Genomic DNA, 26,255 nt, shown 5'->3' with positions numbered 1-26,255 from the left:
TGTTACCTATTCCTTGTTTTTAATTACAGGGTAACACAGTAAACTCCAACACAAAGGTGGGGATGGGGGAGTGCAAAAGGAATAAAGAAAACAGAACCAGTATTTCACAGGAGCATCGAGCCAGCGATGAAGTAGCAGCTAATGCTTCGCAGAGTCTCGAGGGTAGAATTCGCTCAAAGTGCTCTGAGGGATTCTCTTCAGCATTTCTTTGGGGAAGATTCGGAGCAGTTGCCAGCCAATGTCCAAAGTCTCATAGACAGTGCGGTTTTCGTATGGACCTTACAAAAAATTGAGATTAGATGAATAAAGGCCAAGTACTTCCAACTTCTCAGCGTTATTCAAAATTTATTCTGTTATGGAACTAGCACTGTAAGCATGAAGTATAAAAAGAGACACAAAACAGTTAGGTCTCCCAGGACTGGATGTGACTTAATGTGGAAATGAGGGTCTAGACAATAAGTACCCCTGGGAACCAGAGAAAAGGGAGAAAGCCCACAGGCGAGACGTTCGGCGGCTGTGTGTGTGTGTGTGTGTGTGCGCGTGTGTTGTGTGTGTTTTAACAACGGGTGGGATCTAAACACACTCCACTGAATAATGGAAACTAGACCCAGAGTTTTGTCCAGAGAGTAGTGAGAAAAGCAGTTTCCCAGGAACACAGGCTGACCTGAAGGAGGCTAGTACAGATACTCAGAAGGCCTTAAATGCCAATTAAGCACCTGAATAGGTCCGTGTGAAAGTTTTCAAACTTGCTATTGCTATTATTATTCTTAATAGCAGAATCATTCTTATCCTGCAAATAAATCTCATTTTTTAACTAAGGAGTTAGAGTGGCTAGAGTTCTGCATCTCTTGTCTACCAGCACAATTTTTATCTTTTTAAGATATTAAGGTTCTGTGTAATTTTTTATTTTTTATTTTTTTAGAAAACCCAACTGTCATACGTTCTGGGGATTTTAATGTTACTTAAAAAATGTATCACATAAATAGAAAAGCGCACAAATCCTAAGTGTGTAGCTGATGCATTATTCCAAAATAAACACATCATTTGTAAGTATCACTGAGGTCAAAAATAGAGTTTACCAGCATTAGCAGGGGTGGCAGGGAAGAGAACAAACAAAACAGCTTGAAAGCCCTACACATGCTATGTAATAAAAACCATTATAGACTTTTTAACAGAAGGACAATCAATAAAATTAATACTAAATTTACCCTGGCAATGGCATAGACAGAGTCAGGGAGACTGGTGAAGATGCTGGCACTAACGGCCAAGGATGATGGGACAAAGGTCTGGACTAGGTCTTGGGACACACAGAGTGGTCAGAGATCAGCAGCTTCAAGATCACCCAGAACTTGTCAAAATACAGGCTCTCTGGCCCCACCCAGATCTACTGAATCAGAATCTGCATTTCAACAAGATCCCTGGTAGATTCAAAAGCATATTCAATTTTGAGAAACACTGGCCTAAGTTTTTTTAATAGGAATGAAAAGAGAACAGGATAAGATGTTTTAAAGAAGAACAATGCAAATTAGCAAATATTTGATGACTGGAGAATAAATGAAGAGGGTTAAGAATGCCCAATGCCTGAGCTTGGGCTAACTAGGGTAATGGTCATGCCAGAGGTAGACAGAAATTGAAAAGGGAATTGCTAGGCAGGTGGTCAGTTGGGAAAATACTTTGGTTCTCACCACACTGAGCCAGAGAGGATGGTGGCATAAACAAAGGCTTCCTAGCTCAAGATGCGGGACTAGAGCTTCAGAAAGAGGGGAAAGGCTCATACACAGGAAGTTAGTCATCAGCACAGGGGAAAAAAAGCACAGAAAGAACAGGTAATTAAGCCTTTGGGAACACTAACAATTAAGAAGCAGGAAGATGAGAAATCAGGAGGATGAAAATAGATGGACAGGAAAAGTCCAAAGCCCCCAAAGCCAGAGGAGAGCATTGCAGAGAGGGTAAGAGGGAGGAGAAGTGGCAATGGAGGCAGGAGAGCAGAAGGCCAGTTCTAAGGAAGAGAAAACACAAGACAGGAGCTAAATAAATGGATAAAGAAATTGAAGGTACAGGGGAAGGAACCAGAGGGCTAAGAACAAAGACATGGCAGGCGGCTGGAAGAACCTCTTCTCTAATCAGAAGGAAAATTGTATGGAGACCAATGTAAATTCTCTCAGACTAGGAAAGAAGTCCTCCTCAAAACTACATATGATGCTGTTTCTATTCATAGGAAAACAGTAATCTTACCCTGAGCAATGAAGTTCCTCTCAAACTTCTGCAGAAATTCCAAGTAAAGCAGATCATCTGACGTAAGGGCTTCTTCTCCAACTACGGCTTTCATGGCCTGCACATCCTTACCAATAGCATAGCATGCATACTAAAGAGGAAAAAAAGGTTTACACGAACAGAGATAAGGTTTTATAAATGGTAACGGTACTCTGGGCTATGTAAGTGTATTGCTGTAGCTATCTTCACAGTATTTCACATGATTTCCAAACATAATTCACATAAAGTTCATATGCAAGTACTGGAAAGACTTTATTATACGTAGTCTCACTAAGAAAGGAGTCTTCAAGCATGCAGTACATAGGCATTACTAACACTCTACAAAAAATACACTCCCTCAATATACCAGTGAGCTTACATTTTGTAGAGCATTTAAAAATCACAACTTACACAATAGGAGAAATCCATCTCTAAATTCTATTCAAAAAAAATATCTGTGTTATCACTGGGTTTATTTATCATTTCTACTTTAAGGTCAAATGTGTTTTTCTTTAATTATGCTTGGTATACAATCTCAGGACTATAGCAACCAAGGATTTCATAGAATATATACAGCTGTATCCCTTAGCGTTCTGGTGATTGCCTAATATGTTAAACAAAAAATTAGTTAGAATAGTCTTTCAGAAATACTCTATAATTAAGGTTACTAATAAAAACTTAATCGTCTTATGCCTTTTTTATTTAAAAACTACCTCATATAGCATTAGAGGTGGGTTTCAAGCATGTGATTTTTAATCTTTGTCATGAGCAGTTATCCTTATGAAAAAGGCTCTAATGAATGTTTCTGTATTCCACTATTCTATATGTTCTATATTAAAATTCTACTTTGATGGGGGGAGAAGAAAAGTGATATGGAAGAAAGACGAGAGGTATAAGACAGCAGAATGAACTGAGAAAGTATTCATTTCTTTAAACACCATCCTGGAGAAAACATACGTACCAGCTGGTTAGATACATCGGCATGATCCTTTCTGGTCATACCTTCTCCAATAGCAGACTTCATTAACCGCGACAACGAGGGCAGCACATTAATAGGTGGGTAAATCTTGGGTAAAAGGGGAAGGGGGAAAATATTATATTTAAGTACAAAATTCAGGCTTTACTGGTAGTAAAGGAGGATTTTGAAACTCATTTTTATTGCTTAAATTGCATAACACTGCTACATTTGTTTCCTAGATGATTCCTAATATCTTTTCCTGATAAGAAAAGGAAGAAACATTTTACAGGTTAAGATTTCTTTTGAGAATCAAATCCAAAAGGTAAAATCTACAAAATAGTACAAGATTATATTAAAAAACTGAATTTTCAACATCTGCCTATAATATCAAATCCAAATGGTCTTCTGAACTCTGACTCATAAAATCACACATAAAAAGATTAACAATAGGGCTTCCCTGGTGGCACAGTGGTTGAGAGTCCCCCTGCCGATGCAGGGGACGCGGGTTCGTGCCCCGGTCCGGGAGGATCCCGCATGCCGCAGAGCAGCTGGGCCCGTGAGCCATGGCCGCTGGGCCTGCGCGTCCGGAGCCTGTGCTCCGCGGCGGGAGAGGCCACGGCTCTGACAGGCCCACGTACCACAAAAAAAAAAAAAAAAAAAAAAAAAAAAAAACAACACAATAATTTCACCTAAAAGCTGATATCAGAAGCTGGCATCTATTAAAGAACCAATAAAAAATCTGTTTTTGATTATTCAGTCATAAAAAAGAATGAAATCTTGCTGTTTGCAGCATCATGGATGGACCTTTAGGGCACTATGCTAAGTGAAATAAGTCAGACAGAAAAAGATAAATACCATATAATCTCACAAAATGTCAAGCTCACAGATAGAGAACAGACTGGTGGCTGCCTGAGGCAGGGGATGAGGGGTGAGCAAAATGGGTGAGGGAGGTTAAAAGGTACAAACTTTCAGTTATAAAATGAGTTAAGTTATGGGGATGGAACTTTCAGCATGGTGACTATGTAAGTTAATAATACTGTATCACATATTTAAAGGGAGCTAGAAGAGTGGCTCTTCAAAATTCTCATCACAAGAAAAAAAATTTTGTAACTATGTGAGGTGGTGGATGTTAAGTGGACTTACTGGGGTGATCATTCTGCAACATATACAAATATCAAATCATGACACTGTACACCTGCGACTAATGTAATGTTACGTCAATTATACCTCAATTTTTAAAAATTTTAACAATAAAAGACAAAGAAAAAACTCTGAAAAATCTGTTCTCGTATTAATAACAAAAGTAGATTATACCATTATGGAACAGAAGACCCAAAAAAGTTCTTTGAACAACTCACTCCATTTTAAGTCATAATAAAGAAAGTGGAAATTTAATTCTTAATTCTGGCACTTTTTTCCACACCAGGATTTTAGTATTACAGAAATGACAATTTTATAGCCATATTAAAAACAATGTAATTTGATATTTTCTTTTTTTTTTTAACATCTTTATTGGGGTATAATTGCTTTACAATGGTGTGTTAGTTTCTGCTTTATAACAAAGTGAATCAGCTATACATATACATATGTTCCCATATCTCTTCCCTCTTGCTTATATTTTCTAAATAAATAATTCCTAAGAGCAAAGTGAGAGTCACTAAAGAATAACTGAAGAATAGATCTATAGGCTTATAGCATCGTTCAACTGTCAAATACCTGTCTGTTGTGTAGCTGTCTGTCCACATAGATCTGCCCCTCTGTAATATATCCAGTCAAGTCAGGGATGGGGTGAGTGATATCTACCAGAGAAAGACACCTGATGTTAGTTAAAGTGTCCATCTCATATAAACAAAACCACAGGAAGTCAATCTGCACTACTTAAAACAGTGCTATATAAAATAGTTTGCTGTGATGATGGAAAAGTTCTTTACCTGTGCTGTCCAATATGGCAGCCACTGGTCAAATGTGGCTACTGAACATGTGAAATGCGGCTAAACGCGACTGAAAAACTTTATTTCAAACTTTATCTGATTTTAATAAACTTTAGAATTTAAACAGTCAAATGTGGCTAGAGGTTACCGTACTGGCCAGTCTAACTTATCTGGCTGCAGCACAGTTAGACATGTGTCGACACAAGTTAAATTAGCTATATTCATAAAAAGTACTATTTCTCCTAGTTATGCTCTCTCTCCCCCAAATATAAATAAAGTTCCATTTTAAACACAAAGCTCATTTGCAGAGATTTGCCAATTTGATGTATACTGAGAGAACATTCTTCATCCATAAGCTATCCCAGAGGGACACACAACATTTCAACATGGAAAATACAGAGAGGCTAAACAAGTTAAGCAACACTACACAGGCAGCACCAAGCAGGTCCCACAGAGCAAGACACCTCTAAGTCTGTTAAATTACAGAGAGTAATTTTGTAGCTGCTTCCTTGGAACAAATCATTTTCACATCAGAGGTAGTATTCAGACTGCCTGGGTTCTAAAGCCGCCACTTCCTAACTGTGACACTTTACCTCTCTGTGCCTCACACGAGAGCATCTAAAAAGTCGCTATGAAGATCAAATGAGTCAAAACTTACAAAACACTTAGAACAGTGCTCAGTTATAATGAGTTATTACTGTTTCTGAAAATATTTTGAAAAAGTGTTTTTAAAAGACTGAGATAACGATAAAAAGACACTAACATAAGGGGAATGCTGAAAGTCTCACCCGGGGGCTGCTGGGCATACATCCAGGCAGGCACTGCACTGTGCACTTAGACACACATGATAAAACCAAGTAATTTTTAGCAAGTCTTTGATGATCGTTCTATCTCTAGAGTCTCGTGGCATTTACTATCTGTGCTCTATATCTGGCACTTAAGCTACCTTAAACTACTGATGCACATACATTTAAAAAATATCCACCTAGAATGAGTAGCTTACATTAAGTAGAGCCCATAAATCTTTTAAAAATTCATTTCATCTAGACCAGTGTCCTGCAAACAGTAGACACTAAATACTAGCTAATAAATAAAAATTACAAGAAAATTTTTCTACAAAAGAATAATTATTATGGGTAGTTTCGAAATGAAAAATTTTATTAGAAACAAATCACTAGGTAAGGTAAACTTCTGGAGGATAAACTCTCAAAAGAATTTCAACTCAAAAAGATAGATGGTCTTCTCTCTTAAAATCAAAGTCCTTACAACGATTAGGGATGCTATAATCCAAAGACCCTAAACTTACCATCATTAGGCATGGTGAGAATAGGAATTTGAGTAATAGAGCCACTTCTACCTTCCACTCTACCAGCACGTTCATATATTGTGGCTAAATCTGTATACATGTAACCTGGGAAACCTCGTCGACCAGGAACCTCTTCCCTGGCTGCTGAAACCTGACAGTGAGTCAAGGAGAACAGTATCACATACCAGAAAATGAAAATTAAAGCTTGGTTAGAACACATTTGTTTGAACAGGCCAAATTACAAAGTTGGAAATATCTTGTTCATTTTAAATATCACCTCTAGAAATGATTAAGAAAAATCTAGCAACATAAATTCAGATTATTCTGCAACAAAAATGTTGACAATTGGGGACCACAGTTTTCTGCCAAAATCATACTGCCATAACACAAATCTTCAAATAGCTTGCTAGAAGAAAATCTGCTTGCAATTTTATAAATCAAAGGTAGTACATTTTAAAACTAAGAGAACATTCTCAGTTCACAAGATTTACTTCACGTTATGGATCTTGCCAGATTTACATAAGCTAATCCTGAAAAGATCAAAAGGGAAGGAAATACGTATATCAGAAATCATCTGATACATTTTACATACATTATTTAATTTAATCCTCACAACAACCCTATGAGGAAGTTAATGTTATTAATCCCAACTTACAACCGGAATCAAGGGCCAGATAATTTCCCTGGATCACCGCACAAGATAAGAATAGTAATAAATGGTCTTTCTCTTAGAGACAGGCACACTAGAATATATGCATACATTTTAATCTACAGCCAACAAAAACTGTAAATCATTAAGCCCAACTTCTAACTGCTACTTTGGTTCCTCCAAGAGTATGCTCCAGCAGTGCTACTCAAAGTGTGGCCTGCAGACCAGCTTTTATCAATTTGTAAGGAGATAATGTAGAAAGCAAGATAAACATATAGAAAACTTTAGCGGCAATTTGATAGAATAATTGTCTGTCGAATCTAATACTACTAATAAAAGGGTTTGTAAATTGTTTTTTTTGTGTTTTTTTTTACTTTTCTAATACTTATTTTTACTGCCTTTTAGAAAAGTATTTGTGATGGATGGGAGAAAAGAAGTCCTTCAATGAAAAAACACTGTAGCCGAGTGAGATATGATGATGGATCTTAGGGAATCTTAGGCTAGATATTTATATAGGCTGTCTCTTCAGAAGTCTTCTTCCCTTTTTTGCACACTTAAAAGAGCAAGTAACTCAAAATTTCAGTAACTTGCATTAGAACAAACACCCCACACTTCTGGATGGTAAGTGCTAGAATTTTACATTGTTTCTAAATAATCACTGAGCTTTCTGAAGGAAAAAAAAGTTCTGAAGAGGGTTCTGCCAGAGTGTAGTCTTCACTTATGGAAATAAATAAAAATTTACATCATTAAAAATGAAATTCTTGAAAAGGGCTGAAAACTGACAGTCTGGACAGAGACAGAACTACCTTGGAGAGTAACTGATTAAACAGCTTGCATCATTTACTCTAAGAATCCAGTCTTAATCAATGGAGACAGTGAGAGTATGATAAATAGGCTAATAATTTAAATCTCATCCTCTAATTCAATTAGGTTGACAAAAGTAATATTTTCTTTTCTGATTAATTAAGGTATTCTACTAATATATGAGCAATGCATTTAAAAAAACATGATTTAAAAAAAAAATGAAAACTTGTAGAGGGACAAGATAATCCCTGACAAGATAATCCATTTTAATTAAGAAAAAAATTACCTCTCGAAGTGCTTCAGCATAAGAACTCATGTCTGTTAGGATAACCAATACATGTTTCTCACACTGATAGGCCAGGAACTCGGCCGTGGTTAGAGCCAAGCGAGGAGTGATAATTCGCTCAATACTGAAATGAAACATTAAGTCCTAAGTCACTCAAACAAAAAGGCCAAAAACAAAACAAAATGATTCCAGAAATAATAGTACAGTCTCCCTTTTAAAGTTTCACATAAATTGAGGAAGGTTAAGCAATTATTACTTTAAAAGTTCTTAAGTAAGGCAGAGTTCTTTTATGTATTTACATAATAAGAATTACTTAGTGCTACACAGCTAAATTGATTTATTTTATAAATGCCCCATAATTTGTCAGAACTATATAGTTCTCAAAATTGAGCAAGAAAGGAAGAGAGAGAGAAGGAGAAAGGGAGGAAAGACGTAGGGGCCAGATCTTGCAGGTAAGAGGAAAAGGTAATTTACTGAGTATGGACTGTGTGCTAGGTAACTTATACTATTATCTCATTTAATATGTACAACAACCCAGTGAGACACGTATTATTTATCACACTTTATGAAAGAAGACACTGAGCTTCAGAACCTAAGTGACTTACCCAAAACCAAGTAACTTGCAAGAAGCAGAGCTGGAATTTAAATACGGTTATCTCATACCTAGGCCTGTGTAGCTTTCACTGTAATGTTCTACCTCCTTAGTGTAAGGTGACATTTTTGACCAGAAGCCTGCATGAACAGGGGGAAAATAGCTCTATTTTTGTTTACTTACGTTGGGTCGTTGGCCAAGTTCAAAAAGAGGCAGACGTTGTCCATTGAGCCATTTTCTTCAAAGTCAGATTTGAAGAACCGGGCAGTTTCCATGTTTACCTAAATGGCAATGACTTCATCAGTGCTGGGAGAAGAAAAATGCCCAATATTTCTTTCTTTCTTTTTTTTTCCCCCCAATATTTATTTCTGATGAAGGCCAAGCTATAGATCTGCACGCTCCTTCCTTTAAAGGTTCAAGTACCCCCAAAACGTTCACAAAAGCCAACAGAGTAAACAGCTTGCTTTGGGCACAAAGGGAATTATTCTTACATTCCATAGTCAAATGCTAAATACTAATCCATGGTTTGCCCAAAATGCCAAGCTGCAACTTCTCCGCCTAGAGATAAACTGAATAATATATGTGCAGTTTTCTACATTGTTCTAATAACACAAGCAATTTTACATTTCATACTAAAACAGAAAAAGATAATACTTACACCCATAGCAGCAAATACAATCGCAAAATTTTCCTCACTGTAGTCCACTACATCTTTGGATTTTTTTACCAAACCAGCCTGGCGACAGATTTGAGCTGCAATCTGATGAGGAGTACAAAAGAACTAAGTTAAAATCTAAAATAATACTTCTACAACAAAATAACTTTTACCCTAAACTTTGGGGAACTGTAATCATAAATGAAACTGGGTTGTCTTAAAGGGCTTTACTCAATAAAACTATTTTGTAATTTTTGCAGATTCCTAAGAGTAAGGAAGAAGTCAGATATGTGTGGATAAAGAGTCAATGTAATTGGATTATATAAACAGTAACATTGGGTATTTACCTTGAAAATCCTATATTTGGTTTCTCACTAAGAGTGAAGCACTCAGAAATTCTTTCTTCTTGAATTTCATACCAAACAGATTCTAGTTCTCACCTCATTGTGCGGTAAGCCAGCAGCAGAGAAGATAGGAATTTTCTGCCCCCTAGCAATACTGTTCATGCCATCTATGGCCGAAATGCCGGTCTGAATCATCTCCTCTGGATAGATCCGACACTGAGGATTGATTGGCTGGCCTAATGCATTTCCAAAAGGGAAAATTTTACTATGTCTCTACATTAAGACTACAACCATACAAAGCATATAAAGCATTTCTTTCTACTCTTAAAAAATCAGTTATTTTTGAAATCTGAAACTGTTTAAATATTTTTTTCCATTAATCTTTTGTAGATTCACAAATTATATGGTAGTAAAGTGAAATGTAAGGTATAGCAAATAAGAGAGAAATCCTAATTTCAAAGCCATTATGGTTTTTACATTTCAGATATATCCTGGTGATATTTTACAATAAATAAAATATAAAATTTTAAGATAACCTCTAGGAAAAATAAATTAAATAGTAAACAAAAAATAATTAATCAAACATGGAATATGTTGGTTATCTACTTAAAGTATCATAAAAATCACCCTTTATCTGACAAAGGTATAAGATAGATAGATGCTATTTTCCCCAAAACACAGAAATCCATTTTCTGTCCCTACCCATGATATCAAGGAAGTCTTCAGCCAGTACAACAGGACCTCTGTCGATGGGTTTTCCTGATCCATTGAACACCCGACCTGTTAAACAGTAACAAGACAGTACAGAGTGGACAATGACTCAAATATTCATAATCTTTACAAAGACTTCATGGAAATGCGTTAAAAAGGAAACAGATCTCTGCTCAGAATGAATAATAATATCCGTTTACCAAGCATATCCTCAGACACCGGCGTTCGGAGAATATCCCCAGTAAACTCACAGGATGTCTTCTTGGCATCTATACCTGAAGTCCCTTCAAACACCTATCAAGAAAGAAAAGTAAACAGAAGGGCATAAGAAATTTAGATCATAAGCGCTTAAGATTTGTCAGCCCTTATAAAGTAAAATACATCAATGTACAGACTACTTTTAGTATTATGAATAAAGAAGTGTTCATGGTGGACGATGAACCAAATTGCCAACCTCTTAACCAGGGTCATGCCTGCAGGCCAAATCCACCAAGCAAGCTAAGAATGGTTTTTACATTTTTAAAGGATTGTTTTTTTTTTAAAAAAAAAAGGAAAAAAAAAGCATAAGAACATGCATCAGAGACCTTAGGCAAAACCCTCACAAAGCCTAAAAAATTTACTATCTGGCCCCTTACAGAAATTCTGCCGACCTCTACTCCAGATCTACTTTTTAGAGCAATATGTTATTTGAGAAAACCGGCACTTCCTATAATCAGCAACATTAAATACTAGGCATTATCAGAGACAATTTAAAGAAGGAGACTCAGATCTTGTTTTGGTTTCAGCCCATAAGCTCTGAATTCTACTTTTCATCTCTCTCCTTCTATGTGACTATCTGTTTCATTTTATCCATTAAAATTTTTTTTTTAAAAAGCCATTTTACCAGTGGAGCTATTGGGCTAGAATGGATATTGGTGGCTGGCATTTAGCAAGAAAACATGAAAAAATACTTTTCTTCCCTCATAGCCAGTAAAGAGTTGGGTCCCTGGCTTAAGATTTTCATGGTTGTGATGGTGCAAAAGCAATACACATTCGGTAGAAACGGTACTTCAAAACAATCACATGAGATGTTTAACATTTTATTATAAAATAGGCTTTGTGTTATATGGTTTTGTGCAATTGTACGCTAATATAAGTGTTCTGAGCACCTTTAATGTAAGCTAAGCTAAGCTATGATGTTCGGTAGGTTCTGTGTACTAAATGCATTTTCAACTTACAATATTTTCAGCTTATGATGGGTTTATCAAGATGTCACCCCACCTATAAGTTGATGAAGATCTGTAATACTTATGTGATAATTACCAGAAAGAACTACTGGTGTTTCTTATGTTTGTTGTGATCAGAAAAACGTTCAACTGGCCAGGTTTTGAAAGTGATGCTTACCTGAACCACTGCTTTGGAACCACTAACTTCTAAAACTTGCCCACTCCTCTTTGTGCCATCAGGTAGTGTTAAGTGCACAATCTCAGCATATCTGGGAAACTAAATAGGAAAAAAATAAAGGCTCAATAACCAACATTTTAAAAGCTCCTCAAAATACTCTATATGCTTCTATGTCTTTCACAGTATGTATGCACATGCAGACCCCACACCTCCCCAAAGCACACAGGTATACATCCAGAGTTTAGAATATCCTCAGGTAGTTTAAGTCCTTAAAACACTTATCACTGGCACATATACTGGCAAATGCAACATAAGGTACAGAGGGAAGGATCTTAAATCTATGAAACCACAGCAATTAAATTCTTTCCTTCTGTGTATATGTTTTTAAGCTTTGAGACTACAGAAAGTTAAAAAACTATGTTCCCACTACTCAGAAATGATGTTTGCTTCTGGGCTGTGTAATCACCTTGTGCTTTGGGAGGACAGGAATAAAATGCAACTAAACAATAAAATAATTACTATTATAATAAATAATGCTAATATTCCCTCCTCAATCTAACTCTCCTAACCAGAAATGTATTCCTCTAATCCATTTTTAATATTTTAAATTGCATGTTTCCAAAAATATACTGTAGTGTTCACTTACCTAAATGATAACATACTAAATATACCATCCTGCAACTCGTTTTTTTTTTCCACTTGACCGTATGTTTTGGATCTGTCATAGTAGTATTTACCTTATTTTATTAACATAATCTTTTGAAAAATGCATCACTACTTTGTGTGAGGTGAAGGAAAACATCTGCCAATGCATCCGTGAATCAACACTGACTGTAGGACACTTGATTCTGGAGATGCTAATATGAATAAACGGGCATCTAGAATCAATGTTAGAACAGATATAGTTAAAACCAAGTGACACTACATTTTATTCAGCTGTTCTTCTACCACTGGTGTTCAAGGCTGTTCCAAATTTATACTACTACAAACATGTTGCAATGAACATTCTCACATGCGGGCCCAAGTTTCCCTAAGGTATCTGGTTACCTAGTGGTGCGCTATAGGCTGTGTCCATTTTTATGTGAAATTACTCTGCAAAGGAACCTTTTACTTTACAAACTCGCTAGTAGTATAGATAAGTATCTTTTCCCTACATCTTTGCCAATCTTGTATTATTAAACTTTAATTTTTACCATTTTGATAAAATAAAAAATAGTATCTTTCAATTTGCATTTTCCTGATTCTACTAATATTGAGCATCTTTTCATGTTTACTGACAATTCAGACTTCATTTCCTATAATAGCCTTATTAATATCTTTTCCTCGCTTTTCAACTACATCTGCTTTTTCTTATTTACTTTTAGATAAGTTTCATAGATTCTGAGTCGGATATTCTTTTGCGAATATCTGCTCCCCGTCTTTCTTGTCTTTTAATTTTGTTTATGGTATACTATCATACAGAAGTTTTTGCAATAAAATGACTTGTTTTCCTTTATGGTTTGTGTCTTTTGTGTAGGAAAACCTTCCAATCTGAAGTCATAAAAATGGTTTTCTATATTGTCTTCTGATAGGTTTCTCATGTTTTGGTCTTTAATCCATCTGGATTTATTTTTGGTACGTAATTTTATTTTTGTCATTTTTATTTTTATTTTTTCATACAGGAAGCCAAATACCCCAACAATATTTACTGAGTAGCACAAATTAATTTGTGCTACAAGTGGCACGACTTGTAATGTAGCCTTTATCACTTACCAAGTCAAATTCTCAGGTGTGAGAAGAGTTGGTTTTAAGAATCTTAACTTTGCTCCACTGAAATATCTGCTTACTCCCTCACCAAATTTTTATTCTTACTCTATTTCTAACTGATTTTGTTACCTGGAGAGAATCAACATATTTTCTATTATGAGCCTTTTCATTCATGAACGTGGAATCTCCACTTATTTGAAGTCTTCCTTTATGTCTTTCAACAAAGTTTCACAGTTTTTTGTAAAAAGTTCCTAATTATTCTAGTAGTTACTTCTGGCATACAAAACACTACTGATTTCTATAGACATCATCTGCATCCAGCAACACTGTTTTACACCATTGTTTCTAATAGTTTGTCCACTGAATGACTTGTGTTTTCTGTTTAATTAATCATACTACCAAGAAATGATGACAGCTGTGCCTTTTCCTTTTTAATCCCTTTATCCCCTAATTTCTTTTTCCCACAGCATTGGTTAGGGTCCAAGCACAAAGACAGAACAAAGATGGATAGCGGTGGTGACAACAGGTGTCCTCATCTTGTTCCTGATTTAAATGGGAATGTTTCTAGAGTCTCTCCTTAAATACAATGTTTGCTGTAAGTTATGGTGGTTATCCTTTAAGAGGTTTTAAAAGTTTGTTCTATCCCTTATTTCTAAGACCTCCTTCTTCTTTTGTTTTGTTTTTTTTTTAGAAACAAATAATTTTATCAGATACATTTTCTGTATTTACTGAGAAGAGCGTGAGCTTTTTCTAGCTTAATCTATGAATGACCTGAATTATACTGACATCTGCTAATATCAAATCATCTTTGTATTACTGGGATAAATTCTACTTTGTCATAATTCTGTTGATTTTTTTTTTTTTTTTTTTTTTGTGGTATGCAGGCCTCTCACTGTTGTGGCCTCTCCTGTTGCGGAGCACAGGCTCGGGACGCACAGGCTTAGCGGCCATGGCTCACAGGCTCAGCCGCTCCGTGGCATGTGGGATCTTCCCGGACCAGGGCACGAACCCGCGTCCCCTGCATTGGCAGTCGGACTCTCAACCACTGTGCCACCAGGGAAGCCCTGTTGATTTTTTAAAGTATATTTTTGCTAATATCCAATACATGAGAACATTTTTATTTAGAATTTTGGAATCTGTGCTTGTGAATGAGATTAGCTACACTGTTTCTTTTCTGATACTATCCTTTGTCAGGTTTGGAAATCAAAGATGCGCTACCTTCAGAAAATGAGTTGGACAGCAGTCTCCATCATCATCTATTCTGATACAATTTGTATAAAATTATCCATTCCTTGATACTATTTGTATGCCTTAAGTTAAAAACAGGAGCCAAAAACTAAAAACAAACAAAAAAACACTCTTAAATCTGGTGGTATAAAGCCATTCTTACAACTACATAAACTTTTTTCCTCAGCTGGAGTTATACCCCAAACAAACATTCAATAAAACTTTTTCAGCTTTCTTAAAATTACTTCCTCCAAGATGTTTTCTAAGTCCTTCCCATTATTGACTCTCATAGCATCCTGCACTCACCCTTCATAGCACTTAATAATTAGACATTTATGTATTTGTATTGTGTATTTTTGGTGCTGAGTTCAGCACTTAACATAGTTGAAGCATGAATATTTTTAACTGTTTTTGAAAATATATTTACTAATATAAAAGCTTCATATTTTTAAAATATGAGTCAAAAATTTTATCCAATAGAAAGTATATAAAAAAGAAGAAATAAAGGACAAAGAAGCAAATAATGCTTTCAATACTTCCTCAAAAAATAAAAGTGTATGCTTCATCCTTTCACAAAATATTAACGGGCAGCTGCCTAAACCTTGTACAATTTGTATACTGAGGCTTTGAATCAAACTTCAGACTAGTATGAAACTGTGGCCAGGAGGAAGCTATATGCTTAATCTTGCAATTAATTTGTATAGGTACCTTGTCATGCACAAAAATATCTTAGTGATAAAGCTGAAGAGACAGTTCACTTTGCCCTTTCTTTTAAGAAATGTTTTTCAATTTATTTTCTGCTTCCAGAGGGGCCACATGCCAAACACACTTCTGTCATTACTTCTCTCAACAAACTAATAACTGTGTACCTTTCCCCCGATCCACTCCCAACAACAACCAATGCAGAATTACTGTTCTACAGAGCATATTATACAAATTATCTCTGAAGATATTTTAATCACTGAACTCAGGCAGGAGGCTTCACCTAGGGTGAGGTCTATTCAATTACAGACTATATTCTATGCCTCTTTTTCTAAGATAATTCTTATGTATAGGTGTGGCTAAAAAAAACCCCACGTAACTGAAGCATCTTTCAACAAACTGAATAAGTAAAAACTATTCTCTGCTTATGGTTTTAGTCACTGTTGAGATAATCTGTTGTTTATTCATTACTTGAATACCAGTTATCAGGCCCTCAAAGACAAAAGTAACATTGTTTACTCACTCAAAGACCTTAAAATTTAGTAGAGAAGACAAAAATGTAACAAGTATAACAGTATACTATACTTTACTGTTGTTTTCCTAATAAACCTGTGAGGTATGATTAACAAACAAATAAAATTTTAAATTTTACAGACAAGGGACTCAAAGCCACAAACAGATTCCACAACAGATCCAGTACTAGAATCCCATCTTCTGACTTCTGACCTAAAATTCTTGTCTCCATATAGCACTGACATTCCGATCAAGGAATGGCTTAAAAAAATCATAACAAAAGACTTAAAGTGTACTAAACAGTACTTAATACTATGCTTTTAACTTCATAAATGGTTAGACGATAATGATAGTGGTATTACCTTAACATGATCTAAGATCACTAGTGGACCATTAACTCCTGATACTGTCTTGTATGCTGGAAAGAAACACAAAAGAGTCAGTTCTTGTCAAACAGGACAACAGTCTAAATGATCTCTCTGGTATTACCAAAAAACCCCTCTCTCTATCATATCTATTATATGGAGCACTCAGAAAGTATGAAATTTTTCACCGAATTTATAAAATATGCCTGCATCTGTACAACTTCTCATAATCCCCTTCATCAAACCAAAAACATTTTTAATTCTTACTATAAGTCACATTGTTTCAAGGACCCAGGATACAAAAACAAAGGTAAAGAGGGAGAGTTCCCACAAGAGTTCACAATTTTATATGGAGAAGGGGGAGGTAAGGGCTCTACCAGAGGTGTGCTGAGGGTGTGTGGGAGCACAGGAAAGACCCTGCAATGGTCCTTACTTAGAAAAGAAAAAGCTTTACAGAAAAGGTAGCACTTAGCAAAGTAGATAGAGAAGAAGGGAATCCGTAACTTTAAGCAGAAGTGACAAAACTCACAAAAGAAATCTGACAAAATGTAGTCTGTTAAGATAAAATGCCATGATTAAATAGTATCATAAAAACTACAAAAAAAAAAAAGAGTTTATGAAGGCGGATGGAATTAAAGGCCAGAGATCACATAAGCATCCTTTAAAGAAAAAAAAAAAGTCAAGCGTTACTGTCATTGTAGAAGCTTATATTTTCTACTGCAAATTATGCCCCAGCAACAAACTACCCAAATCTCTCATTTTAGAAAGGAGGTAGCTATCATTGAATTGTATCACACCTACATACATGCCGAGTATAATGAATGGTAATCAAGTATAAATCAGAACACTCAGGAAAGCAATTCTAACAATGTCAGAATTAACTAAATTTCATAATCAGAAAAGCTGAAAACACAAATGAAATAAGTGTTTACAAGACCTAAAATAATGTGTAAGAAGCTGTCAACCAACTGGGAATTTTTCACTTGATTTCTTATGACATCTTAGACAGAAATTTCTGAAATGAATGTAGACTCCCAAGAATGAGGAAACCATTTAATAACCAGTCTGTCCATTCAAGGGGCTTCAGAATTTAAAAACATAATTTCTTTAGCCAGGAAGCAAGTGCCCTGGTAGAAACACTGAGACAGGGCAGGCAAGCACTGTCAGGAACCCTAGTCTTCATACTGAGGACCTTTAAATCCTCACACCAAATATTTGCTTGAATACATTTGCAATTGTAATGATCAACAGAGGCCCCTAATTACTTTTTTTTCCCCAACCTTAGATAAAAAGCAAGTCACAAATTTTAAATGTTAAGCTACTTGAATGGATGGCAACGTAAACAAATTAATCATGCCTCCAAGATTATTAGAAATATCCCAGTTGTCACATATTCTGCTACTTTTATGTTAATCCTCTCCATTGTTTTAAAATAATCTAATACTCTTAAAAATAAGTCCTACCCCTAAAACAATTTCTTCATTGTTCTCATTTTATTTTTATTTTTGGACTCGCCACACGGTTTGCAAGATCTTAGCTCCCCAACTGGGGATTAAACCCACGCCATGGCAGTGAAAGCGCCGAGTCCTAACCACTGGACCGCCAGGGAAGTCCCTCACTGTTCTCATTTTAAAAGAATCCACATATTGTTTTTCAATTACTTTCTAAAATTGCTATGTGGATATGCAAAGTGAACTACATTAGAAACATGTTTTCTTGGCACACGGGTTTTAAAACTATAGAAACAAAGACCTTCTCAAAACCTAAACAGCTGGGAATGGGAGTAGGGAGTGGGCCAGTGGAGGTGTGGGAATTCAGTTTTGAGATTTACAGGCAACTGTTTTGAATAAAATGTAACATCAGTAAAATGCTTCAGGTTCTGAAATTCTCTTTACTTTCCGGACAAGATTTGCATCTCCTTTGAACTTTTAACCTCTACAACAATGATCCTTAAGAATCTCATGTTTAAATTCAAGCTCATTCAAATTATGAAGTTTTGCCAGTCACAAGGCAAAAAGCATGACCAAGAAAAAAGAAATGCTAGTCATTGCTTTTCCTGGAAACAGTGAATCAAGTTGATTTCAACTATAGAAGGCAAGATTCTACTTCATCAAAAGCAGGCTCTAAATTTGCAACAATGTATGTAGCCTTTAAAAAAGCTAGTAACCACTGGAATTAATTAATAACAAAACTACCAATACACATTTAAAAAGTACTTGTCAGGAATTCTTTTTTAAACTCCATAACAGGTCTATAAGCCTAACAAATATTATTCCAAGTTTTACAAGAGAAAAATGATTCTCAGAAATTAAGTAACTTGCCTAAGGATCTGAACTTACACCGTCTGCCTCCAGTCATTTTTTCTTTGATTCTGTGCTACAGCTCAAATTCTAAAACTGAACTGGTCATTTTTTGTGGTCTGAGGCACTCTTGTATCATTACTGAAAAACAACCTTTCTCCAGTGGAGTGTAGCTACCAGAAAAGTTAAAGCAGGAAAGGAAGAAACTAATGGAGATGCTTCAGCAGTTTTCTGTCACTGGAAAGCATGAGGAGACCACTTCAGGTACAAACCAGAGGTTAAGCAACATGCTTGGTTTAAATTAAAATGGGATGCAAACTAAACTAATAAATGTTATAATCCAAACTAAATAAAAAATATTACCAAACGAAACTGCTTCACACTTTACAGAGCATCTTCAGATAGGTTACCTTTTCAGTTTCACAAAACACTGGGAGGTAGGCAAGGCTGATAGACCTACTCCACACTTAAACTACATCTATGAGAAATCTGTTATTAAATGGAAGAGCCAGGATTAAAATTATTTTTGTTTGTTTGTGCCCCCCCCCCCCACCAATTCTAAGTTTATACTCTATGACCCTTAGTCTCCAGTATAACTTAAAAATATGGAGATAACACAGTTCCTAGCACTTGGACTACAAATAGGGAGTAGAAAACAGTTTATATACAAACTATAGCTCCTTTCCACAACAGTAAAACTACTGGGGGGGAACAAGAAGAGAAAATAATATCAAATACCACCTTTTATCTCTCAACAATATTTACCCAGATTTTCTCACCATTAGTATTAACAGTCCAAAGCAGAGACAACAATTTAGATTAAAGCTGCCAAAGACATAAAGCTGCTCTTCAAAAAGTCAATACCCATTCACAAATTACATAAATATTTCTGTTTAGAAACAATAATGACCACTCTTCTCTTGAAAATTTCAAATGAAGAAGAACTTGGGTCTGCAGGGGATGATCAGAACTTCTGAAAACACAGCAGACACATGTTTACATCTTTGATCCTGAATATTTATGAAGACAATAAATATTTATGGAGTAACATTTAAAACCCAAAATCTACAAAGATTTTAAGAAGCACATATTTTGTTAGATGACATCCTCTTCCTCCCATAGGATATGAGATTGTTCAACAGAACTAACACTACTTAATGATTGTGAAACTTTCAAAGAGAAAATTCGACAGTCATTGCACAATAAGAGATCTAGTCCTTCAGCCTCCACCTTATAAGCAAAACAAAACCGGAACAATCATTTTATATTGTGCAAGAGAAGTAAAGACCCACACTTTGCAGTGGGCAAGGAGGGAGAGGTTCTGGAAAAAGGCAGGCCGACCATTCCTTTACTGGACTTTTCACTGAGGCTAACTCTGCTTTATGACATAAGAAACTAAGATTAGTTGATCTAGGATCTCAAGAACAAAGGAGATTATCTAATCCAAAACGTTTAACATCCAAAAGTTCTTCCTATATTATTGAACCTTGCTCAAAGTTTAAAAGGAAATCAAGTTTTCTTTCATTGTGACTTTAGAAATTCAACTAATGTGCTCAAGATTATTTCAAGCCTGCATATCTCATTTTCCATCTCTTGTTAATGGCCCCAGGATCCAATCTGTACAGTGGAACTGCCAATATTCCATTCCTTTGTTCAAAAAGCACACATTAAATAACTATAACTTTTTACCTAGGATGGTAACATCGATCTTTAATCAGAAAAATTAAGAAGTTAATATTTATTCAGAAGCAATTAAAAGTGTTAACTAGAATCAAGAATGTGGCAATATAGGAAAAAGATGACATTCAAATGCAGTTAGCTGTTAGCCTAAGTATGATATCATTTGTGCTTTTTAGAATAACCCAGACACAGAAGTGAAACTCAAACTAAGTACCCCAACTCCCTACTCTGGTTCCATCCACATTAAAGATCCATATACTAAACTATTAGAACAAGGGGTTTAAATGCAAGTTATACAATTACAAAACACAATGTTTCTATGTGCCAACACTGCGCTAGGCACTGAGGATACAAAAAGGATTCCTGAACCCTAAAGTTTCAGTTTTAAGCATTATGTCGCAACAATGTTGTCAGGAGGAATCTCATCTGGAGAAGTTCTTCAGTCACTGGCTAAGCACACACTGAATGTTGAGAAATCATACTCATCTCCCTTAAGGGTTTACAACCTCAATCATGGAGTACTCTTTAAACTATGTTATTATTTCAATTGATACTCTGAGTTGAGATTGAGTGAATAATTATATGGGAAAATGACTACTGCCCCTTATAATCTTTTCCTAGAAGCACCACTAATGTCTATCTGTTCTACCCAAAAAACAGCAAAGCATACAAATGCAATTCATAAAAGAGTATTTGTAACTGTTAGGCACAAATTTATTGTCATAAGAATGCAACATCTGTCAATTTCTTGAAACATTCAGCTCATGTAAACTCTCAACAAGCACTCTCTAATGCAAATAATTCCCATTATAGAAAGCACATGGGGGGGAATAAATTAGGAGTTTGGGATTAAAATATATATACTACTATACATAAAACAGATAACCAACAGGGAACTACTGTATAGCACAGGGAACTATACTCAATATCTTGTAATAACCTCTAATGGGTAAGAATCTAAAAAAGAATATATATACATATATAATATATATAACTGAATCACTTTGCGGTACACCTGAAACTAACACAACGTTATAAATCAACTATATTTCAATTAAAAAAAAAAACACATCTCTGCAAACCATAGAATCAAGTCTTTTCTTTCTTCCTTACACTGCAGTGCTGCCACATGACCTGACCCACTGACTGATGAGGATGGGATTAGTCAGGCAGGAGAGCGCTCAGACTGAAACCCTTCATCTGAAATTCTTGTTAACCAATGAGCCACCCACAAAGAGGTACTGTGGCAATTAACCGGCGCAAATACAGTCTCACCACGTTGGAAAACATCAGGTGCTTTCCTAAGTTTTAAAGAGTCTACTTCCAGTGCTCATCCCCGGTTCCTAAGGAAACTGTGAAGAGGTCTGATGCTACACAATTTTATTGTTTAGTCATCAAGAACCATTTCTTTCGAAACTGCTGAACAGTCCACTTAAGCCTGGTTTATTAAGGTCTTTTTACAATCACAACACTTAAACATGCTTATGCATATGCTTTGCATATTTGCTAAATAATATGGGCAAAGCTTCTTGTCTTCTCCAAGATAGCCTTGCAATCAAATTAATGGCAGAAAAAGGTCCAGCAAGAATTAAGAAACCTGGAATTTTCCTGCTCTGCCAGTAATTAGGGGTCTAAAGCCTGGCAAGCCCTGTCCCTTTCAGAACCTTAGGCTTCTCACTGTAAAATGAGAGGGTTAGACTAGATGACCCGCAGGGTACTTTTCAGCTCTAGCTTTCTCTGATATCTAGGTGTCCTCCTGCGGAGCAGCTTCTCCACTGAACAACATTTCCCTCTGGCTGTGGGCCTGACCTCCATCCACGAAAGGCCTGAACACGTCAGCGATGACACTACACCGTCCCCCTCGGCAGGATCTCAGGACCTGCCCTGAGGTCCACACCCGAGGCAGGGGAAGGGGAGGGGCGGTTCCCTCGACCCCTGCAGATCCAAATGAGATCAGCAGAAGATTAGGATAAGAGTGGCAATAAGTGGCCTTCGCTCAGAGACAGGAAGCAAGCGCCTGAGCATGCTCCAGCCTCGGGAAACTGGAGAGCACCGGTGGGGCAACAGCCAGGAGACCACCAACCCAGGAAAAAGTTCCCGTTGGTGCTCTTCCCCTTAGCCCACCCCTGGCACGGAAATTAAGGTACACTCAAATCGCCTACTAGAGAGAGACGTCGGAGTAGGGGGACGCGAGAGGGAAAAACAATCCCCTCATCCCACCCCTCTGGCTAAGCAGGTGAGTGGGAGCAAGGGGCTGGGCTAAGAGCAAAGACAGGATTCGTCTTGCTCTCTGATACTCACTGAGACGAGGCTGGGAGAGGTAGTTCCGGCTAATTGCCAGCACCTGTTCTCGAGACCCCACCACGGGCCCACTGGTGGATACGGGAAGCTCAGGCGCGGCCCCGTTCACGATGCCCCGCATCGCTCGCAGCGCCATCTTGTCTCCTCCGTCCCGACTGGCCCAGCAGCGGCGCCGCGCAGGCGCAGATATAGCTGGTGCAGCCCGCGCCCCGCTCCGCCCATGCGCGCTGAGGAGTCCCCGCCCACTGAGCTGCACCCGACCCGCGGCCTCGTGACTTGGGCTCCGCGTAGGCGGGGCTAAACCCGAGCCCTCCGCGAGGGGAGCTGACCAGCGTGCTGGGAGGAGGACGCCGGGCCAGGGAGAGGGATCCAGAGAAAGGCAAGAGTTAAGGGAGAAGGAGAAGAAAGGAGGGAGAGGGAAGGAAGGCAACTTCGTGCAGGAAAACTTCAGCGGCATTTCATGACATTGAATGAAGAGAACTCAAGTTCTAAAAAAGCACTTTGAAAGACAGAATCTAAAACCTCTTCTAGTGGATATTAACATGGGGAACCGTGTGCCATCATTTGTCTCACTTTATCATCTTCCTTTCCAATACATTCACTCATGTGTCCCTTCAAAAAACATATATTGGACTGTTTTAGGGTGGTGGTAGTAGTGTGAAAGACAAAGTGGGATGTGTTTGAAAACTATTTGAGGGTTAGAACCGATGCAAGAATGATTAGCTGGCTGTGGAAGGTGTCGATCCAGGCTTGGGTCCTGAGTGATTGGTTGATTGTGTTGTTGTTTACCGGGTAGAACACAGAGAAGGAAGTGAGGAATTTTGCTGGTGGTAGAGGAGGAAAAGAGAAAAGCTAATTGTCTGGGGATGTGTTAAGTTTCCTGTGGAATATTCAGAATGAGATTTCTATTCAACTAAATAGGTAACTATCCCAGGAGAAGCTATCTGGGCTAAGTCAAGATCAAAATTTATAACTTATCACCATGTTAGTAATATGAAAATAGAAGAGATAAGCCAGAGAGTGCGTGATGTATTGTGGAAGATACTAAAGGCCAACTTTTAAGAGATCACTAAGGTGAGGGGATGTACCAAGGAAGAGTATCTTGTAATCAAATCAAACTTGGAGTGATACTAGAGTTGGAGAGAACGCAGAGCACATGTTCTAGAAGCAAAAAGAAGAGAAAATCTTAAAGAGGGATTACTGTACTGTTAATGCCAAAAACTGACGAGAAGGGAAGTAATAGGAGTACTACAAGTATCCATTTTATTTGGCCATTAGAAGACCATTGTGATATAATGGGAAGATATATGCTTAATGGAAAACAATAAGCTTTCTTACATAGGTGAAAATTGTAGGGATTGAACTGTATATGATGGTGTCATATTACAAATGAAGTGATCATTACTTAGTTATTTAAACTCTACTTTAGGGGCATCTCATCTCCATGACCTTTGTTACATATACCCATAGCCCTTTTGGACCAAACCACTGAAGCAAGTACTCCTTAATTTTGAGTGAGATTTAGCATCATTTACTATGTCTTATACTTAAAAAAAAAAGGCGAAATAATATGAGGTGCCATTTTGTTTTAATTCATGGGAATGACTATAATTTTTAACTAATGTCCAAAGTTGTCAAGAGTAGGGACACGTAGTTTTTCGAGGCAGGAGCCTGCTGTGTCCTCCTTTGCCTGGTAAAGCAATAAAGCTATCCTTTTCTACTTCACCCCCCCAAAAAAAAAATTTGTCAAGAGTATAAGAAAAAAAGAATTTTCAAATTTTATTGCTAAAAGCATAATTGGTGTCTAGAAGAGAAATTTGATGGTATCAGATTCAAATATTTTATTCCTAGGAACTTGCTTTATCCTCAGGAAAATTACATATATACATATATGTGCATATCTGACAAATATGTTCAATTAAATTAGATATCACATTATATATTATTATATATAATATATATGATCTATATTAATCTGTATTTATACGTGTATATATACAGAGATATTTATTGAAACATTTTTGAAATAGAAAAACTGTAGAAATAATCTAAATTAAATGCCTATTCATAAGTTATGGCCTATCTAGTCAAATGTATTCCTCAACCTTTGAAGAATTAGTTTAGCCTTAAGTGATGTAATTTTAAAAAACCTCCAAGATAAGTTTTCTAAAGGAATTGCAATTTTAAAAAAAGCAATTTAAAAGCAATTGCAAAATAGTATGTAAAATAGGTTAATTTGTATACATTTTAAGTATATATATATATGTATGAATATGAATAAGAGAGTGAATTCTACTTTTAACCTAATAACCTTTCTATGTAGTTTTAATCCTTTAATATGTGTTTACACTGATTTTTTTTTCAAATACAATGTATGATAGCTTTCTTTTTTATAAAAATTTCAGATCTGGCCTTCTCATGCTAATTTTTCCAATAGTAGGTAAGTTTCAGATATGAGTACCAGACTGTTAGCTATCACCACACCTTTTATCCTTTTATTTTAGGAGTAGTTCAAGATTTTTACTTTTTAAAAAGTTTTCTTTGGGACTTCCCTGGTGGCGCAGTGGTTGGGGGTCCGCCTGCCGATGAAGGGGACGCGGGTTCGTGCCCCGGTCCAGGAGGATCCCACATGCCACGGAGCGGCTGGGCCCGTGGGCCATGGCCGCTGGGCCTGCGCGTCCGGAGCCTGTGCTCCGCAACGGGAGAGGCCACAACAGTGAGAGGCCCGTGTGCCGCAAAAAAAAGTTTTCTTTAACTTTCTACTCTGTGAGCAGGAATCAGTTATGGTCTGTAGTGCATAAACAAAGTATTAGTCCCAACATTTATTTAATAAATATTGGAGCAACTTATTGTGTGCACTGGGTACTGTTGTGAGTCCTAGATATACACCAATACCTAAACAAAGTCCTTGTCCTCATGGTGCTTATAAGAGTGGAAAAGTCAGAAAACAAATGGTTTATTAATAAAGTGTCTGGTAGTGACAAATGGGATGAAAAATTATAAAACAGAGTGAATGGTAAAAAAATGATCAGAGTGGAGAGAAGATTTTAGGAAGTGTGGTTAGGGAATGTACCTCTCAGCCATCTGAGATCTAAATGAAGAGAGAAAGAAAGTCATGGAAGCTCCAGGAGACATGTGATTCAGGTAGAGAGAAAAGTGGAAAAGTCCTGAGGTGAAAGGAAAGCGGGGCTAGGATGGATTCAGCTTAGCAGAGAACAATAGGAGAAGGACTGGGCCAGGTCAGATAGAGCCTTGGAAGCTATGGCTAGGGGTTTGAATTTTATTCTTAGTGTGATTAGAGAATTTTACGAAGGGATAATGTGATCTGGTTAGGCTTTAAAAAGTCATCTTGTTCTGCTAAGCAAAAAGTGAATTGGGGGGGCTTCCCTGGTGGCGCAGAGGTTGAGGATCTGCCTTGCCAATGCAGGGGACACGGCTTCGTGCCCTGGTCTGGGAAGATCCCACGTGCCGTGGAGCGGCTGGGCCCGTGAGCCATGGCCGCTGAGCCTGCGCGTCCGGAGCCTGTGCTCCGCAACGGGAGAGGCCACA

General features: G+C 37.0%; 1 protein-coding gene across 1 annotated transcript; it reads right to left on the bottom strand.

The window, feature by feature from the left end:
* Positions 1-22,852, bottom strand: ATP6V1B2 (ATPase H+ transporting V1 subunit B2). Its single transcript, XM_082657397.1, has 14 exons — positions 22,707-22,852; positions 16,423-16,478; positions 11,873-11,971; positions 10,690-10,783; positions 10,481-10,558; positions 9,875-10,014; positions 9,438-9,539; positions 8,963-9,060; positions 8,188-8,311; positions 6,449-6,599; positions 4,928-5,010; positions 3,215-3,319; positions 2,236-2,365; positions 1-278 (listed from the first exon to the last, which is right to left on the bottom strand). Exons 1-14 carry the CDS (start codon positions 22,840-22,842, stop codon positions 139-141), a joined length of 1,536 nt encoding a protein of 511 aa, XP_082513523.1. The 5' UTR covers positions 22,843-22,852; the 3' UTR covers positions 1-138.
* Between the last annotated feature and the right edge of the window lie 3,403 nt (positions 22,853-26,255).

The sequence above is a fragment of the Grampus griseus genome (assembly GCF_964374135.1).
Source record: "Grampus griseus genome assembly, chromosome: 6".
Classification (NCBI taxonomy): domain Eukaryota; kingdom Metazoa; phylum Chordata; class Mammalia; order Artiodactyla; family Delphinidae; genus Grampus; species Grampus griseus.
This window is presented reverse-complemented; position numbering and strand designations above follow the sequence as displayed.